At 35.4% G+C, this 20651-nt stretch overlaps 1 protein-coding gene across 1 annotated transcript in view; it reads left to right on the top strand.

Annotated features, from left to right (window-relative positions):
- Window positions 1–19496, top strand: part of LOC110445893 — a 47980-nt gene extending 28484 nt beyond the window's left edge. The window contains exons 12-16 of the mRNA XM_021490742.1: window positions 296–427; window positions 7552–7928; window positions 9121–9235; window positions 10201–10492; window positions 13971–19496. Of these exons, the coding sequence (XP_021346417.1) occupies window positions 296–427; window positions 7552–7928; window positions 9121–9235; window positions 10201–10492; window positions 13971–13981 (927 nt within the window). The 3' untranslated portion in view covers window positions 13982–19496. The remainder of the gene's footprint in view (window positions 1–295; window positions 428–7551; window positions 7929–9120; window positions 9236–10200; window positions 10493–13970) is intronic.
- The last annotated feature ends 1155 nt before the right edge of the window (window positions 19497–20651 follow it).

The following is a 20651-nucleotide window of genomic DNA, read 5'->3' as shown; positions in this document are numbered from 1 at the left end:
ATCGTGCTGTTTCATGATACTATTTAGTTTGGCCACTATGACTAAATGTAGCTGTGGGACCTGTACTCAACACCTAGGACGACTAATATACCGAAGGAGAAACCAGCTATTCGATTCTCCGTTTTGGAACCTCCTGGAGCAATCGTAAAAGGGGTCTACCCTCGACGGTATATGTCCTCGGTTTACTCTGCTTATTATTACTTCTAGCTACTTTGCGTTATATATTCCTCTGTCTATCCTGTTTATTTGTATTTTATTTACCCTGACTATAGTTCCTCTTGTTTGTTACCTCTAGCTACCCCCGGCCTGTGAAGGTGGGCTAGTCCATCTCATCAATACAGTGATGAACCCTTGGGTCGCCGATCAGGAGAGCATCCAGTCTCTGGTCAACTGTTTCCGGCAAGTCGTCATAACAACGGTGGAAGAGGTAATATTACTGTTTTCTTTTACTAAGTTTCTATGTTCAGGATGAATCAAATCGTGAAGGTTGCTGTGGTTCATGCATGTGATCTGTTGCAGGAAATATATTGCCATCAAATTTGGACTTCGGGCGATATGTGTCATTTTTTGCCTCATAAAAATTTAAAAATAAAAATAAATTATTAAACGATTTCTGTTATAAACATCATATTGGTTAAGTGCGGTTGTCGTTCTTAGTGCAGAGTTTTTCCAATGCGCATGCGTATATGCCCTACCAAAGCAACGAAATTGTGTTGCTATGCAGAAATAGCCAAAATATGGTATTTTTGGATATTTAGCATGCAGAAATGAAAGCCTCCGCATGTGACAAACAAAAGTTCCTTTCTGCGAATGACCACAGGTATGACGATGTTTAAGCATGTGGAATATGTTTTTGTTTGTTTCAAAAATGGAAGAGTGTTTAGTAAATTTATTTCAAAATTACCTATGTTCAACCATATAGCACATAACAGACGACAATCACGCATTTTCTTTTGAATATGCCGGTTTATGTCTTTCTCTGTAATTCCGTATTTCTTAAACCAGTTTTCGAATGAAATTTAAATTTCATATTTGCATACTTCATTTATTCCAGACTACGAATATAACAGCTAATCACAATCCCCGACGAGGCCGACAATGACCTTGAACGTCCCTAGTCCTTTGATTCATAAGATCGCTCAGTTACGTTTTCCTGAAAATATCATACTACGTCCTTTCCTTGTGGTATTCGGAAAGACAAATTTGCATCATCCATTTTGAACAATGATGTGAAGGTATTTTTTCGAAAACTACATTTTGTTTATGAATTAAAGCTGCAAAGATTATCTTCAAACGTGATGTGATACATTGTATTATGCATATGGGTGTATAAGAAATGGATACTGCAACGGAACTCACTACTTTATTAATCGGGATAACGTCATTTCAAGCCTCCATAACTTTAAGTTCCATTACTGAGAAGTCAGTATTTTGATTATGACTCAAGCTAAATATAAGTACAAGTCTTGTTGTTCTAAATGCGCTATTTTAGAATTATATATTTTTCTACCGATGACGAATTGAAAAAGAAAAAGAATTAACGCGTCACTCAGTTTTCACACACCCGGGTCAAATTATGTAGCGATTTCCGTATTTCCTTAAATTGTCAAGACGTTACTCTTTTACTTTCGAGAAAATTAAGAATTTCAAATATGGATATCACAAAACGTCTCGAATGAAAAGTACATTTATTTTTTCCTTCGTTTTCAGTGATCCTTATATAACATACTTAGTATAATCTACCACATTTGTAAACAAACATATATTTAAGGAATAGCCATGATTAATTTTCTGGGTTTATGCGGTTTATACCGAAACAACTCTGTGCGCTTTGGATAAATCTGTGCTGCGATGTACGCAAGATGGTGCACAGATTTTTTTTATTTTATTTTTATTTATTTATAAACATGTACCGTATAACCGAAAAATAATCTTAGTTATTCCTTATAGTTTAATTTAAAAAGAGAGAAAACTCTTTTTATTCATAACAGATAAACATTTATTCATTTCTGATAAAAGCAAAAGAAGTTTTCCCAAAACAATGCGGTTACGACGTCCTCACTTGTTATGTTGTCTTGTTTTTGAGGTTGTTCGATACAATTTGGAGTGTAGCCAAAAACAAAAATATTCTATATAAACTCTATCTTCATCATATTTATAACCCATATAAATACATAGCTGAAAGTAGTTCAAAACACTTATGATGAATCAGTTTTGGGTCCCTCTTGGAGGAACATGATAATCTTTCAAACGCGGAACAACTTACATTGTCATACCAGCGTGTATTAGTACCCTTCTTACTGTAATGAACGGTTGGTAATGTGTTTGATGTCGGGAATGGTTCTACCTGTATCCATCACGGTACAGGTGAGGGTTTAATGTAAGGAGCACAAGATATAGACTATAAACATTTAAATAATACTTAGGTTGTCATTCATTATACAGTGTAAAACTTATCAGGTGTTTAAACTTATCAAACCGAAGTTATTTTAAGGATCACTGTGGTTTCGTATTTCCAGTGACCTCCCTTCAATTTCCTGTTGCATATAACTGTAGCAGAGTGTGGGCAGGACAATTCAAGTCACCAGGCAGCTTAGTCGGTTAGAGCGAAAGTATAACAATCTGAGGTCAAGGGTTTGAATCCCAGACTAGCTACTCTGTAGATTTTACTCCCAGAACACTGTTTTTTATATATATATATATATATATATTGTTTATTACTTTTTTATTATATTTTTTTATAAAAGTACTGCAAGGTCTTATTTTCTTTTCAGAAATGATTTGTAAAAGCTCAAAGCTACAATTATACTGAAATATATGAATAGTTTCAGTTTTTGGCAGTGGTAAAAGGATCCTTAATATTTTGATCCCAGTGATTTTAACATTGGATCAATTCATACTTCAAGCAGTTGTGCTAATTCCATAGTTGTATATATATTACTGTATCAATGTATTGCCAAGAAACCTTTGTCCTATGTAGGATCCCCGTACATTGTGTGTATACTATGTAGGACCCCCGTACATTGTGTGTATACTATGTAGGATCCCCGTACAATGTGTGTATACTATGTAGGATCCTCGTACATTGTGTGTATACTATATAGGATCCCGTACCTTTTGTGTATACTATATAGGATCCCCGTACATTGTGTATATACTATATAGGATCCCCCTACATTGTGTGTATACTATGTAGGATCCCCGTACATTTTGTGTATACTATGTAGGATCCCCGTACATTGTGTTTATACTATATAGGATCCCCGTACATTGTGTGTAATTGTATGTATACTATATAGGATCCCGTACATTGTGTGTATACTATGTAGGATCCCCGTACCTTGTGTGTATACTATATAGGATCCCCGTACATTTTGTGTATACTATGTAGGATCCCCGTACATTTTGTGTATCCTATATAGGATCCCCGTACATTGTGTGTATACTCTGTACGATCCCCGTACATTGTGTGTATACTATATAGGATCCCAGTACATTGTGTGTATACTATGTAGGATCCCCGTACCTTGTGTGTATACTATATAGGATCCCCGTACATTGTTTGTATACTATATTGGATCCCCGTACATTGTGTGTATACTATATTGGCTCCCCGTACATTGTGTGTATACTATATAGGATCCACGTACATTGTGTGTATACTATGTAGGATCCCCGTACCTTGTGTGTATACTATATAGGATCCCCGTACATTTTGTGTATACTATGTAGGATCCCCGTACATTGTGTATATACTATGTAGGATCCCCGTACATTGTATGTATACTATATAGGATCCCCGTACATTGTGTGTGTACTATGTAGGATCCCCGTACATTGTGTGTATACCATATAGGATCCCCGTACATTGTGTGTATACTATTTAGGATCCCCGTACATTGTGTGTATACTATATATATAGGATCCCCGTACATTGTGTGTATACTATGTAGTATCCCCGTACATTGTGTGTATACTATGTAGGATCGCCGTACATTGTGTGTATACTATGTAGGATCCCCGTACAGTGTGTGTATACTATGTAGGATCCCCGTACATTGTGTGTATACTCTGTACGATCCCCGTACATTGTGTGTATACTATATAGGACCCCGGACATTTTGTGTATACTATGTAGGATCCCCGTACATTTTGTGTATACTATATATGATCCCCGTACATTGTGTGTATACTATATAGGACCCCGGACATTTTGTGTATACTATGTAGGATCCCCGTACATTGTGTGTATCCTATATAGGATCCCCGTACATTGTGTGTATACTCTGTACGATCCCCGTACATTGTGTGTATACTATATAGGACCCCGTACATTTTTTGTATACTATGTAGGATCCCCGTACATTTTGTGTATACTATGTAGGATCCCCGTACATTGTGTATATACTATGTAGGATCCCCGTACATTGTGTGTATCCTATATAGGATCCCCGTACATTGTGTGTATACTATGTACGATCCCCGTACATTGTTTGTATACTATATAGGATCCCCGTACATTGTGTGCATACTATGTAGGATCCCCGTACATTGTGTGTATACTATATAGGATCCCCGTACATTGTGTGTATACTATATAGGACCCCGTACATTTTGTGTATACTATGTAGGATCCCCGTACATTTTGTGTATACTATATAGGATCCCCGTACATTGTGTGTATACTATGTACGATCCCCGTACATTGTGTGTATACTCTGTACGATCCCCGTACATTGTGTGTATACTATATAGGATCCCGTACATTGTGTGTATACTATGTAGGATCCCCGTACATTGTGTGTATACTATGTAGGATCCCCGTACATTGTGTGTATACTATGTAGGATCCCCGTACATTGTGTGTATACTATGTAGGATCCCCGTACATTGTGTGTATACTATGTAGGATCCCCGTACATTGTGTGTATACTATGTAGGATCCCCGTACATTGTGTGTATACTATGTAGGATCCCCGTACATTGTGTGTATACTATGTAGGATCCCCGTACATTGTGTGTATACTATGTAGGATCCCCGTACATTGTGTGTATACTATGTAGGATCCCCGTACATTGTGTGTATACTATGTAGGATCCCCGTACATTGTGTGTATACTATGTAGGATCCCCGTACATTGTGTGTATACTATGTAGGATCCCCGTACATTGTGTGTATACTATGTAGGATCCCCGTACATTGTGTGTATACTATGTAGGATCCCCGTACATTGTGTGTATACTATGTAGGATCCCCGTACATTGTGTGTATACTATGTAGGATCCCCGTACATTGTGTGTATACTATGTAGGATCCCCGTACATTGTGTGTATACTATGTAGGATCCCCGTACATTGTGTGTATACTATGTAGGATCCCCGTACATTGTGTGTATACTATGTAGGATCCCCGTACATTGTGTGTATACTATGTAGGATCCCCGTACATTGTGTGTATACTATGTAGGATCCCCGTACATTGTGTGTATACTATGTAGGATCCCCGTACATTGTGTGTATACTATGTAGGATCCCCGTACATTGTGTGTATACTATGTAGGATCCCCGTACATTGTGTGTATACTATGTAGGATCCCCGTACATTGTGTGTATACTATGTAGGATCCCCGTACATTGTGTGTATACTATGTAGGATCCCCGTACATTGTGTGTATACTATGTAGGATCCCCGTACATTGTGTGTATACTATGTAGGATCCCCGTACATTGTGTGTATACTATGTAGGATCCCCGTACATTGTGTGTATACTATGTAGGATCCCCGTACATTGTGTGTATACTATGTAGGATCCCCGTACATTGTGTGTATACTATGTAGGATCCCCGTACATTGTGTGTATACTATGTAGGATCCCCGTACATTGTGTGTATACTATGTAGGATCCCCGTACATTGTGTGTATACTATGTAGGATCCCCGTACATTGTGTGTATACTATGTAGGATCCCCGTACATTGTGTGTATACTATGTAGGATCCCCGTACATTGTGTGTATACTATGTAGGATCCCCGTACATTGTGTGTATACTATGTAGGATCCCCGTACATTGTGTGTATACTATGTAGGATCCCCGTACATTGTGTGTATACTATGTAGGATCCCCGTACATTGTGTGTATACTATGTAGGATCCCCGTACATTGTGTGTATACTATGTAGGATCCCCGTACATTGTGTGTATACTATGTAGGATCCCCGTACATTGTGTGTATACTATGTAGGATCCCCGTACATTGTGTGTATACTATGTAGGATCCCCGTACATTGTGTGTATACTATGTAGGATCCCCGTACATTGTGTGTATACTATGTAGGATCCCCGTACATTGTGTGTATACTATGTAGGATCCCCGTACATTGTGTGTATACTATGTAGGATCCCCGTACATTGTGTGTATACTATGTAGGATCCCCGTACATTGTGTGTATACTATGTAGGATCCCCGTACATTGTGTGTATACTATGTAGGATCCCCGTACATTGTGTGTATACTATGTAGGATCCCCGTACATTGTGTGTATACTATGTAGGATCCCCGTACATTGTGTGTATACTATGTAGGATCCCCGTACATTGTGTGTATACTATGTAGGATCCCCGTACATTGTGTGTATACTATGTAGGATCCCCGTACATTGTGTGTATACTATGTAGGATCCCCGTACATTGTGTGTATACTATGTAGGATCCCCGTACATTGTGTGTATACTATGTAGGATCCCCGTACATTGTGTGTATACTATGTAGGATCCCCGTACATTGTGTGTATACTATGTAGGATCCCCGTACATTGTGTGTATACTATGTAGGATCCCCGTACATTGTGTGTATACTATGTAGGATCCCCGTACATTGTGTGTATACTATGTAGGATCCCCGTACATTGTGTGTATACTATATAGGATCCCCGTACAATGTGTGTATACTATGTAGGATCCCCGTACATTGTGTGTATACTATGTAGGATCCCCGTACATTGTGTGTATACTATATTTTTGTTTTGTTCCTTTTTTGCATGATAATGACTTTGGTAATAAATTTGTAAAAAGGTATTCATATTTTTGCTGAACCTTTAGGAAAAAGAAAAAAAATGAATTATCTATAGGATCAGCAATATTGTAAAAAAAACACCGGGTCAGCCAGAATTTGAACCCTGGATTCCCGTTCATTATACTGTCGCTCTAACCAGCTCAGCTACCGCGTCAACAGTACTACCCTTGCCCAGTTGCCAAGCTACTGAGATATCCTAAACAAATTAAATGGGAGGTAAATCAATGTACGAAAAACGACATTGGAATACTCTAGTGTTTTGCCTGCAATGGGACAGGGATCCTTAAGAAATACAATAATATAGTTTTGTTATACAATAGTATAGTTTTGTTATACAATAGTATAGTTTTGTTATACAATAATATAGTTTTGTTATACAATAGTATAGTTTTGTTATACAATAGTATAGTTTTGTTATACTCATTCGTTTACAAAGATGAAGAAATCTACTAAAATAACCGTCTGTTTATATAATCCAGATGACAGATGCCCCAGAAAAACATATTTTTATTGTTGCCAGTCCTTTGAGTAAGGACAGCGGGGAAATTTTCTGTGATTTCTACCCGAACGAATACAACGAGAAAGAGAGCAATTACCAGGCAGTGCTCAAGTTTAAAGTGGACAGTCGATTTAAACTCGAACTCCTCGAGCTGATCGAACAACAAGTCGAACTAGCATTAGGCGGAAGTGCTACAAAAGAAATTATTTTCCGGAACAAAGCGAAGACTACTCTAAGTGATATGTTAAGTAGTGGCCGACAGAGGGCGATCGGAATGGATGTGTTTGTTGGCATGGAGTCGACCACACCCGTCATGACAAACCTACCTGTCACAATTTCGGATGTCCCCCTGTACCGGTGAGTAATAATCAGTCAGTGTCTAGCGAATAATACATATATTACAACATGACCACAATGCTTGGCTATTGTAAAGGTTACAAGTATGTGGTCACTACGCTACAGTCAATACATGTTTCTTACATGCAATGTACAGACACCAATACTCCTATCCCGGCTGGGGAAGTGACAAGAAATCGATCAAGGTACACTAACGAGCATAGTAAAGTAAAAAGGGACATTTATATAAGAGAAACAAACACATGTATCATATTTTCCCACAAGATCATGATAGCAGTCGACATCCATAACGGTATTCATAATATCTGGAGCAAGCTCTTGAATACCGAATCAACTCGAATTTGTAAACACCGTTGATTGGGATAGTAGTGATGTTACTATCAAGAAAGGTAAAGTTCACGACCGAAATCTCGAAAGCCTACAGCTAAACATAAGATAGTAGCAAGTCGTCCCTGTTTGTCTTGTTAGTAAATATGGAGGAAAGCGGCTGAAATAGAACAGTCAGTAATGTTCTTTATTCCAGGCTCAAGAGGGTATATGATATTCTTTAAAGACAGCATATTTTCAGTTTATCTTGATAATCACAATTGTTAGAGCTGGTAGCTAAACATGTGCATAAAGTAGGTTTGTAAGCAGACAGCAAGACTGATAACCAATTTTAAAGATTAAGACTTTAAAACAGATGATTCAGTGACGGTACAGACAGGTACAAAACTGTGGGAATGTGATAGCAGATAATTTGTAGTCGGAATGAAGCTTCTTCAATAGACGACATCGAGAAGGGTTAGGTTAGGGTTAGAGGACATCGAGAAGGGTTGGGGTTAGGGTTAGAGGACATCGAGAAGGGTAAGGGTTAGGGTTAGAGGACATCGAGAAGACAATTCCAGGTCTGAGTGGTTAACATCTGTTGTCTCGTATAAAATATCGTTTAGCCCAAGTCCTCACGATTGCACATATTCCATTAACAAAACAAATGACATGCAATATGATAATAGATTGAAAGATACATTTGAATTCTTTTACCACAAGGACATATTTTTTGTTTCATACAGGTCTGCCCTCAGGACATTAAATGAGTTTGATTTCAGTATGCCATGCTGACAAAATCCTATAGGTTATCAGTATGCGGACTTACGATTCTGCATTCTGCGTCATTTCTGTTACAGTTTGAGATGTTTTAATGTTCGTTTAGGTACTTCGAGAAAGTAACCAATGATTACCCAACATACATGACGTACTTCCTGTTCGGCGACGAAAATGGCGCTTACATGACTCACCACATCTCCGTCCGCCCGGATTTCTACCAGGTTTGTATATCTATTTTATATGATTAATTTATGTGATGTTTCCTTATGTTTCCTTATTGTTTTTCTCTGATTTTAGGTTTTTTATGTTTTACATCTTAATTGGGATAAAAAAAAAATACAAATCGATTGAGTTAGACTTGCTGGTTCGATGTTCAAGTAGTATACTCTGAATATCCTGCTGTAGACCTGAGCTAGGCTATGAAATGAACTGACACCATAACATACGATAGAAATCCTTCTCACTGTTACTAATTTTATTAAGATTGTATTAATGGTCTCATAAAGAGTCGTGTCTTTACAAGCAATGCTTGTCTAGGTTAGCAGAATGGAATTATTTAACTTAAATAACAGTTAAATAACAAGACATAAATGAACAAATTTGATTGGTTCCTTCGGGGAAAATTAACATTTTGATCAAAGAAGGGACCAACATTACCTAATTGGTTGTTGATTAAATGACATTTAAAACAATAAGATTCTCCTTAACGAAACTAAAGAAACTAACTATGCGTTTGTATTTTTCTCACATGACTATAGCTTTTATAAATCCTTTCTGAAAATAAAAACCATACATTTTGGATCACATGAAAAGATGATAACAAAAGAATTCAACAACATTGTTACTGGTGTTAAAATGCAGCCGAAATAGACCAGTATTCGAACTTGGTCCTCCGATCATTGTTCTGTCACTCTATAACCAAATGGAAGTACCAAGGTCTAGTCGCGCTACAGATTTATCAAAAACGAAAAGAAGGGGAGGTAAATATCTATTAGACTGAAACTCCGAGGGATTTTGCCTGCAGAGGAACAGTGGTCCCGGAAACATACATACAAACAAATTCAATGAGTAGAGAAATCGGTTACAAGTGCGTTTTGTTGTGTTAAATGTTATATTTTTGTCATTGTCTATATATCTCCATTTTGACGATGTGGTTCATTTAAACCTATTTTACTTGAATTTACAGCTTGTCCGTCTAGACCAGGTACCACACAGTATATCGCCAGCGCTCCTTCAGCATGGAATCCCGGTCCATATCTCCACAATGACAGGAGACCCTCTCTACATTGACGGAGAAATCGTGGACCCACTACAGATGACAGAATACACCGTACATCTGATTGCAGAGGGAGGGACACAGATCCGGTCTACAGTCAAATTCAACAACAAACACGCCAAAATATTTTTCCTCCCACTTCGACCGGAAACGCTGACAGAATCTCGGAACCTTGAATACCGGTCATCCGTCGATATAAACGGTAGTATCAGTATAGAGGTGTATGAATCTTCCAGCAGTCCTACTCCTGTGGCAGAGGAACTTCTAGAAACCTCAGTATAGCGACTAGTATTAGTGGACGGCTTTTACTAGACTTAAGGATAGAACATAGGAATATACAGTGAATATGATTCACTAGACTCCAGTATAGAAAATAGGCTTATACTATTAGTTATACAGGTCTTTGGCAGGGTACATGGTCTCATGTTCGCTGTCAGGCCCTTATGTCCCCTTCGGCTCAGGATACATAAGGTCCTGACAGCGAACATGAGACATGTCCCCTGCCAAAGACCTGTATAACGAATTTGTCATACTGCAAAGCAATGTTCAAGCATTGTCGTCTTGTAAAGAATCCCATCCTGTTTCCTTGCATCGAGATAAAAATGGCCCAATGCCTCGTCTAATCTTGGCTTCGAGAAGTCCTCAAAATCTGTGTCTTGCTCCTTTTCGCTTAAGTATGCTCTGAAGGTTTTGCTTGCTGAATTGTTACTTTTCTTTGTGTTTGTAGGGATAAGTGACGCCCGTTTTGTCTCAATTTCACTCTCCGTGTGGCTTGCAAACCGTTTCGCCCTTTTGTTCATTGTTGACATTAGCAGACGAACGTTCTCCGGTGTGTTCGATTCGAATCTGCGAGTTATCTCCCTTACAACAGGCGCGCGTGCTCTTATGTACCCCGGCAAGGATACTAACATAGCTTGGCAATTCGACCAATCACCGTGCGACATTAAAATGAGAAGTATGACAAAAGTGAATGTGATTCACATTATTTCTGTTTAGAGAAAAGAGTGGTGTACACGTGAATGTGATTCACATTATTTCTGTTCAGAGAAAAGAGTGGTGTACACGTGAATGTGATTCACTAGACTTACGTGTAGGGATATGAATATACAAATGAATGTGATTCACTAGACTTCAGTATAGAGAATATGTGTTATACATATGACTATGATTCACATTTCTTTTTGTAGAGAATAGATGTTATACATATGACTATGATTCACATTTCTTTTTGTAGACAATAGATGTTATACATGTGACTAGGATTTACTTGGCGTCAGTGTCGGATACCGACATATTTGAGTCAATGTGATTCACTACGCTTTAGTATGGAAAAAAAGGGTAAACGTTCATTGTGATTAGGTTGAAATAAGCGTTGTGACTCACTAGAGGTTTCAGTTATGAGAATAGGATTTTACAAGAGAATGAGATTTACTAAACTTTGGTGTAGAAAACAGGTTTAGCATTGAAAAGAGGGTAAGCTGACATTGTGATTCGGCTAAAATAAACGTTATTACGGCTATCTAGAGGTTTCAGCGTTGAGAATAGATTACATACAGGAATGTGATTCACTAGAGTTTACCGTAGGGAATTCGATTATACAAGTCAATGTGAATCGCTACGCTTTATCATAGAAAAAGCATAAACATTTCATGGTTGTAAGGTTAAACTAAGCGTTGTGATTCGCTACAGGTTTCAGTTTTGACAATAGGATTTTACAATTTGACCTCAGCGTTAAAAGAAGGTAAACTTGTGAATGAGATTAGGATAAAAGATGTGTTGTGATTCACCAGAAATTGAGTGTTACTGAAGATGATTAGGCTAAAGCAAGTGTTGTGTATACTCTTGGTCGATTTACTACAATTTAGTAAACGATTACATGATAGTTAACATTTATATGACATACATTTATTCATATTCCTTAATACGAAAATCTTAAGATATCTTAAAACGTTTTCGTTAACATGGTGACTAGAGTTCCTTCCCTTGCCCTGGACTTCCGTGTTCACTTATCTAGTATAAGAACCAACAGAGGCGTTAATAGATCGTTCGTATCATTTCAATCACCTCTTATTTATACGTTTTTTTCAATCAGATGTCTAAAGTTGAGTTAATTTTAACCAGCTTGTATATTTTCGGCTTAATGCTTAACTTGCTAAACTTATCAATTCATTCATTTTCATACTATCTTAAACCAGTACGTTGGAGTCAATGTGCTAGATAGTTAGAACCCAAATGTCGACAGCTAAAGGTAGTATTGTATTATACTAATGATGGTCGTTTTGTTTATGAAAGGATTGAGTTATTAGTTATTCTTTGATTATTTAGGTCGTTCATACATGTATAAAATGAGAATATTTACAGGACTCTCGTTTTGACGTTGAGATTACGTTTCAAGGGTTTAATAGCTGAGTAAATTACGAATGACTGACTTATTCATTATTATCAAACTTTAATTTTCAGCATTCACAATTATCACTGTGGCGTTCACAGCACAGTACAATTGCTCGTTTTGAGAATTAGATGGAAAGATTATATCTTGAATGTGTCACCGAACTACATACAATGAACCATGCCACATATCAGTCCACAAGTGCAATTGTTTAAACATAACTGTTGAAGGTTGTACGATAATCGGATATAGCTGGAGGCGTGTAGTCATGGCAGGCCCCACTAGGTGTCGCTACTGGCAAATGTAGAACATATATCTCTGTGGGTACCATACATCCCATAAGTGTTCATAAACATGAAAATACAAATCCTTCATTTACCATTCATACAGTTTCTAAGTTAAATCATGAAATTAGTCAGCGCATTTCCTTGCTTTGATCTTCGATTTAAAAACTGTAGCATTATGCATTTCATGTGTACAAACACATTTTTGTGATAAATTGATCTAAGAAGAAATAATCACATTCATATTAATCAGCATAGCACGTATCATGGGCTTGGTCACTTAACTACTAATCTATTACCCATGCTTTGTAAAAATGGACCGATTGCTTGGTGTGTTAAATGTCTTATATATATTCCTTGGGAAACGTGGCAACATTTCTTCTTATCAATGACAATGAAACAATGATAATGACAGAGGAGTACCAAATACTACAAACTTGTACAGTTGAGTATAAGCTGTTACAGAATACAGTCTTTCAAAATAATAAGAACGTATCACATAATTATTGACAAAGTTCAAACCATGCTGATCACACATACTAAAACAAATATAATAGAACCTGTATGACTGTCTAGTACAAGGAATATACATAGGTATTATCAACAATCAGAGAAATCATTGCTGTCACGGCACAAAATATCTTCGACTGCTCATCTGCTGGTCACAATGCTTGTTGTTTAGTATGCGGTTTAGGTGTTGTTTCTTTGATGTGTGTTCTTCTTGTATAACAATTAAAATGGTTTTGGTATTGTTGTTGTATATGTGGTATTGTTGTTGTATATGTGGTGTTGTTGTTGTGTTGTCGTTTAATAAATGTGGTTCTAGTCGTTTCCTATGTTGAGTTCTTCTTTAACATGCGTACTTGTTCTGTCATATGTGTGTTTGTTGCTTAATGTGTGCGTTTGTTGCTTAATATGTGTGTTTTTTGTTTGATATGTATTTTGTGTTATTGATATATGCGATTGCTGTTAACTATGTTTTTCAATATTAACTTGTTATTTTTCAGGACAAGTGTGAATAGCAACTGCCGATTAGAAAAAACTGCAACTAAACAAAACTAACAAGGAAATGTGTTTAAACAACTTCTGATCAACAAATTTCACTGACGGCCATGTTTAAACCGTTTCACATTCCACATCGGACGCCATTTGCATGTGTATATATTAATGTATAGTTCTGAATAGTTTACAATTTGATCAAGAGCAACTAACAGAACATATTAAGAACACCCAAACATTCACAAAGTAGTTATAAACTGGAGAAGAGAGGCTCTGTAAGGATGAATTGGGGGAGAGAGGCTCTGTAAGGATGAACTGGGGAAGAGAGACTCTGAGAGGATGAACTGGGGAAGAGAGGCTCTGAGAGGATGTTGCATATACTTGACAGTAGTGGAAACTAGACGCAATGATTCGACCAAGTGACTGAGTTACGACGCTTAACTGCACATCAAGATAGGCTTATTGAGTTGATCATATAAAGAAGAAAAAAGATTGATTTGTTGATGGTATGCCCTAAAAATCTGACAATGACCAATACAATGTCAAGTTAGGTGGCATTTTCTTGACATATCTTAATCAGATATGTTCAGCTATATACTTGGCTTCTTGCCAATTGCGCTTGATGCCCCTGTGATATTGTTTTAATATAAATTATTATTTTTAAGTCACAGAGTAGTTAATTCTGTAGGTGGACTATCAGTCATTGCGAGTGACTGTGACCTTAGAGCGTGTATTTATGCTGCCACAGTTTACTTGAAATACTCGCTTCAGAAAATCATCATTTGTAGCCATAAGTTGTAAATTTGTGAAACGTCATAATATTTTGTGTATGCACCTTTTCCCTTTTTGCTGTGTTTCTACACGTTTTGAAATATTGCATACAACGATGTTTTCATGTTTAAGAATTTCAGTTTCTGCGATGAGTCCTAAATAAACAAAAAACAAAATAACCATATGTGGCAGAAAATAAATGTTGCTTAGTTTTCTGCAACGAAGGAATAAATGTTCAAGTAGATGCTACATGACTTCTTATTTCTAGTGATGTTTTTTTCAGTACCGACGTATTGCTCGATGTCAACCTAATTGAATTTCACAAAACAGGTTGGTGATTTGCTACTTTCACATAGGGTTCGCTTATGTGGTTAACAGTTAATGCTTATTACTAAATGCTTACCTGAGTGGCTGGTATGTAAACGGCAAACTTGTGAGTAGCGGATACTTATATGTTCAGTATTTACACCATTAGTGATATAAAATTTGTTCATAATATACAAAAATGTGTTCAATAGATATAAATATATTGTTCACCAGTTACATCCCCTTTAAATATATACATATTTTGTTTATTTAATATTCAGTAGACATATATCTTGTTCAAACGACATAGATCTTGTTCATTATATACAGATCTTGTTCAATATATACAGATCTTGTTAGTTAAATCTAGATAATATTCAATAAATACAAACAATGTTCATTATATACAGATCTTGTTAATTAAATCTAGATAATGTTCAAAAGATACAAATATTGTTCAATATATATACAGATCTTCTTTAATTCATATAGATCATGTTTAATAGATACAGATCTTGTTAAATAGATACAGGTAATGTTCAATAGATACAGATAATGTTCATTATATACAGATCTTGTTTAATTCATATAGATCTTGTTAATAGATACAAATCATGTTTAATAGATACAGATCTTGTTCGATTGGTACAAAATAGCTTTCTCTCGAAAGAAGTGGATCTGAAATTGTTTTAGCGATCATATATATTCATCTTAATAAAGTGATTTAAAGTCCTCGATTCATCGACAAAATCGCTTTTTTTTCTCCCGAAATGTAGGCCATGGTCCAGTTTTTATCTTAACGGGTCGTGAACGCAAATTTTCGAAAAGGTTTTAAAGAGATGTATCTTGGAATTTTCCAACGTGTATTTGTTTCTGTCGTCCTAAAAAATAAGTTAAATTAAAGTTTCGAGTTAATTGATTGTTTAACTTATTGGATTTTGAACAACTGGACCATAGAAGTTGTTTTTTTTATTTTTCATTTTTCTAAAGAATGACTATTATCATGATAACACAATTCATGTCGTTAATGTTTCCCCTAACCCCTCACTCCTATAACCTAGTCTTGGCAGAAGTGCCTTAGTGAGATCATATTCTGCTGTATGTACTGCAAACTGAATCAAAACCGTTAAGGAGATACGTTACTTTACGATTTACATTTAGTATTTGTGTCCTAATCATCCTCTTTCATTTTTAATAATGCGTAATTAGTTTCAGATATTTAGCCATTTATCAAAGTTTATATTACCATTTAGATAGACATTTCTTTTAGTTTTGTCAAAGTAGAACTCTTTTGCTGGAAAGTTTTACACGTATATTGCAATTTGTTACATACTATATCCTTAAATGTCATTTTATTATTTTATTATTATACTTATTTTATAGGTAAAGGTTGTTGTATGTTACGACGTCAACATACGTAGACATGTGTTTAACAAACAAACCTATTGTGTTAAAGTCGTGCAGGTGTGCAAGTGAAGTATTTGTGAGAGTATGTAAGACAGTATGTCGTAAACATGTGTTGTGACAGGTGGGGTGTCGTAAAATTGTTGTGTGACAGACGGTATGTCGTAAACATTTGTTGTGACAGAGGGTATGTCGTAAACATATGTTGTGACAGACGGGATGTCTTTAAATTTAAAGTGATATAGGGAATGTTTTTAAAATGTGGTGTGGCAGTCGGCATGTCGTAACAATATATATATAATTATCGATCGATTTGCATTTAATTAAATACATTCCGGTGTGTAATTTGACTACCATTCAAAAATGGCAAACTGTTGAACTAAGAGTTCACTATAAAGAGTTACATTGTACATGTATATTTTATATTAATTGCAAGTTGGACACAATTTAATGCTGATAATAATCTTTTAAAACATTTGGAAGATCTAGAAATGAAAAGTTCTTGCCATAAGACAGGCTCATACACATATATCCGGTTTATATTTACTTGATATTATTTGTTTTAATCATTTAAGATATTCATGGAATGTTGTATAGAAATTATTGTGTGGATGTACTCATAAAATAACAAACCATTATATTAGGAAACGGTATGTAGATCAGTATTAATTGTTCATGGTGAACTGTTTTATAAAGTGGATATCTAATTGTTTTCCAAGGAATAATATGTATGTCACGAGTATGACAGAATACCAATATTTTTCGAAACAAAAATGAAAAATATCGAAATATTTGCCAGAGAATAATAGCAATGACAGTCAACGGAAAACAAGGGGAAAGCCATTACTTGTTTGGTATACGGTACATTTTAAGTATACATATGAAGTATTACAGAGTTAAAATCATTTTAATGAGATTCTAAATGCACTTATGCCATTTGTTGCTATCATTTGGTAATATTTGTGTACACCAATGTAATCAACTGTGTACATATGTAAATATCTTAGTGAATGTTTCGTGTACTAAACCAAATACTCGCTCTACTATCACTCCATCCTATCAGAATGCACTATGCTGTTCGTAGTAAATACCTTATGGAATCGACATATTTCCTTGTGTGAAATATGTCACTGTTATCAGATAGATAACAATTCTATGCTCAACTTTAAGATTGCAATGGATGAAGGCAGTTTAATAACATATGGCCGTTGTCGAAACTGTTTGTTGAAATTATTATTGTTTTTGTTAGAAGAATTTCACTTGATCACAAGATTTATGTGTTTTCATCCTTTTTTAGTCTAAGGAAATATTGTTGAACCCACAAAAATAATCTACATTAATTTGTGCTTTGAGCAAATACCCTAACACAAGAAAGAGATGCTGTGTTGTCCTGTATCATCTAGTCTTGACCAATTACCACGATAGGGCAATGTGCGCCTATCTCGGGATAAACTGTAGTGTTTTAAATGCCTGTCACCATTACCATTAGGGCAAGTTTATAAACCTGATGGAACCTTGCAAAACTTAATAATATAAAATATTGTTTAAACTAACATAAGGTATATTCAAATGCATATGTACATCTAGTGTCATAAAATAGTTTCCCTTTTGTGTCTATTTTTGCGTTTAGTATAAGCGATGAAACATATATCCTTTTTAGATAAATGGTGCCTTTATTACCACATTAAGCTCTCCGCCTATCTCCTCATACCACTAACATAGGGGTTGTGTTTCGAAGGGTTTCGCTTTATAACAGTAGCCTTATCCGCTTGAATAGTATTATCTCACTTGCTCTTGTATATTATGATTGTTCCATATTTTTTTAATCATGTTTTTACTGATCATTTAATTGTAAATTTGTTTGCTTGGATTTTATATTTCCTTGTTTTCGTTTTAATTTAAACGTAAAACCTGTCATATTCCGTTTGTCTTGCCATTTCTGATGTAGCCGTTTCACCAATATCAAACATATCTATCACTTCAAAAAACATTACAGTAAAACTCAAAATATGAAAATATGTTTTTTAAAGTTCCTTGATATATCGTAAGGCTAACAATGCCCTATACATTTGGTGATTGGTGACGTCATCAATTGTCAATAAATAACTGTCTACTTGTTTTATATTCATTACACACTAATCATTAACTGTTTTTGCCCATATAACTTCAATTTTTATTAAAAATGTATATTATCCTGATATAAACCCCACTTACTAGTAAGCCACTGCTCAAGAATATTTAAGTCTAATTCAAGGTTTTAGTTTACGGATCATGAGCTTTACATTGAATTTTCATTTACCTTACACCCACGAAAAATATCTGGTTATTTTTTACACGACACTTTAATAGAAACATTCTCTGTTGTGTTATATTTGCTTCATTGCCAACATTGCGAATTGATGTACAGAAGATACTTGTATTTCTGAACATTATCTTTAGTTGGTAAACATTTAACAGGTCGTGCTTTATTAATGTGCATAGAAAACGATAGGAGTATCGGAAACATTGATATGGTATATTTTCTTCGATAAACTTATATGGTACATTAGCTTAGATAAAGAGACATTGTAAAATCGTACCGAACATTGACAGGATACATTTGTTCCGTTCACCATTGTTTATTCCCTCAAATACTGTAATTGGCCAACTCGCTTAGATAACGTAAAAATACATTCGTTTGGGCATTTGTTTTTAGTTAGAATCGCTTAGATGAATTAATATGGTAGCTTTATTGTGTTAATTAATTGTCTGACAAATCTTGAAGACAGATGTCGACTTGAAAGGATTTTATGTTGTGACTGACACACAAATTGAGATATATATACAGATATCAGAATGTATTAGTCACGGGTCTGTAAGGTGTCATTCTGATACATAACGTTAATGATGTCAATATTGTATAAAAGTACTGCTGAAATGGTTTTTTACAGCTTTAACACATTCAACTCGTGTAGAATTGTTTACTAAGTCATGCATTTGCCTAGGTGTTTGTTAAACGAAACAGATAATAAATAAATATACAAAATCAATTTGTTGATTTTTTTTTTTTTATGGTTTTAAAAAATGATGGATTCATGTCCAAATATGTTTGCAGGATGAATGCTATAACGCAAATACCATAAAGTACCAGTGTTTCATTCAGTTGTTTCGAAACAAAACAATTAAAGTATCGCCAATTAATTAATGTTTGAATACGTAAAAATGTATATTGGCACCTTTTGCTTCCTCGATTATTACTCTAAATGACATGAACTGATTCGCATGTAAATCTATATTGGATCCAACGGAACCTTAGCAGAGAAAGATTCAAACAAATGCTTGATTTTAACGCTCAACAACTTTAAATGTGTCCTTGAATCTAATGCTAAATGACATAACGAATTATCGACTTTTATAATAATGACATTAAGCGGAGAATCGACTTAAACATTTAATGATATTTTAACGGATTCCTCACTGTGATATTAAATGATATTAAACGGATCCTGCAGTGTAATGCATAATGTTTTTCTTACAAAATGCTTAACGACTCGAAATCATGACTTTAGCAATATTTTCGAACTTCTACACACGAAAAGTTTTATGTCGACTCACGGCAATCTGTACACTTTAATAAGCTTTTTACACATTTAATCTGACTTATGTTTCTATCAGCAATATGACTTGTTATCATAGTTAGTTAAAACAAACTGGTATTGTGTCGATATGTTGACACTGGTATATTTTGTCGTGTTTAGCGTGGTGACTTATGTTGTTCATTTGGGTTGAAACTATTATTTATTTCGTCATTGTTTGCTGACGCTGTGGTGATTTTTTGCTAGATAATAACACATGTATGAATAGCGTAAACAATTCTTTGGCAATGTAGCCGTAAAAACCGTTCAGGTAGAACAATACATCACGTTGTTACAACTCATGCCTGTAATATACCATTGTACGGTGCTTTTTAGCCTGACAGCAATTGTGATGTAAATAGGTTTAGCATATCTAAAAGTGAATTTTTAGGTTTTATATTGTGAGCAAAGTTTGATACAAAATTACCAAGTAATACAATTATATTTTTTATCAACAAGCTGCATATACTTTCAAACGTACAAAGACAAATCAAACCGCATAATTTTATTTTGACATCAACCAAAGATAGACACACTCTTCTGTGTTGCCATTTCTCAAATCTAATCAACCAATTTTAAACTTTCAAACTTTGT

Source organism: Mizuhopecten yessoensis, unplaced genomic scaffold, assembly GCF_002113885.1.
Source record: "Mizuhopecten yessoensis strain PY_sf001 unplaced genomic scaffold, ASM211388v2 scaffold2401, whole genome shotgun sequence".
Lineage (NCBI taxonomy): Eukaryota > Metazoa > Mollusca > Bivalvia > Pectinida > Pectinidae > Mizuhopecten > Mizuhopecten yessoensis.
This window is presented reverse-complemented; position numbering and strand designations above follow the sequence as displayed.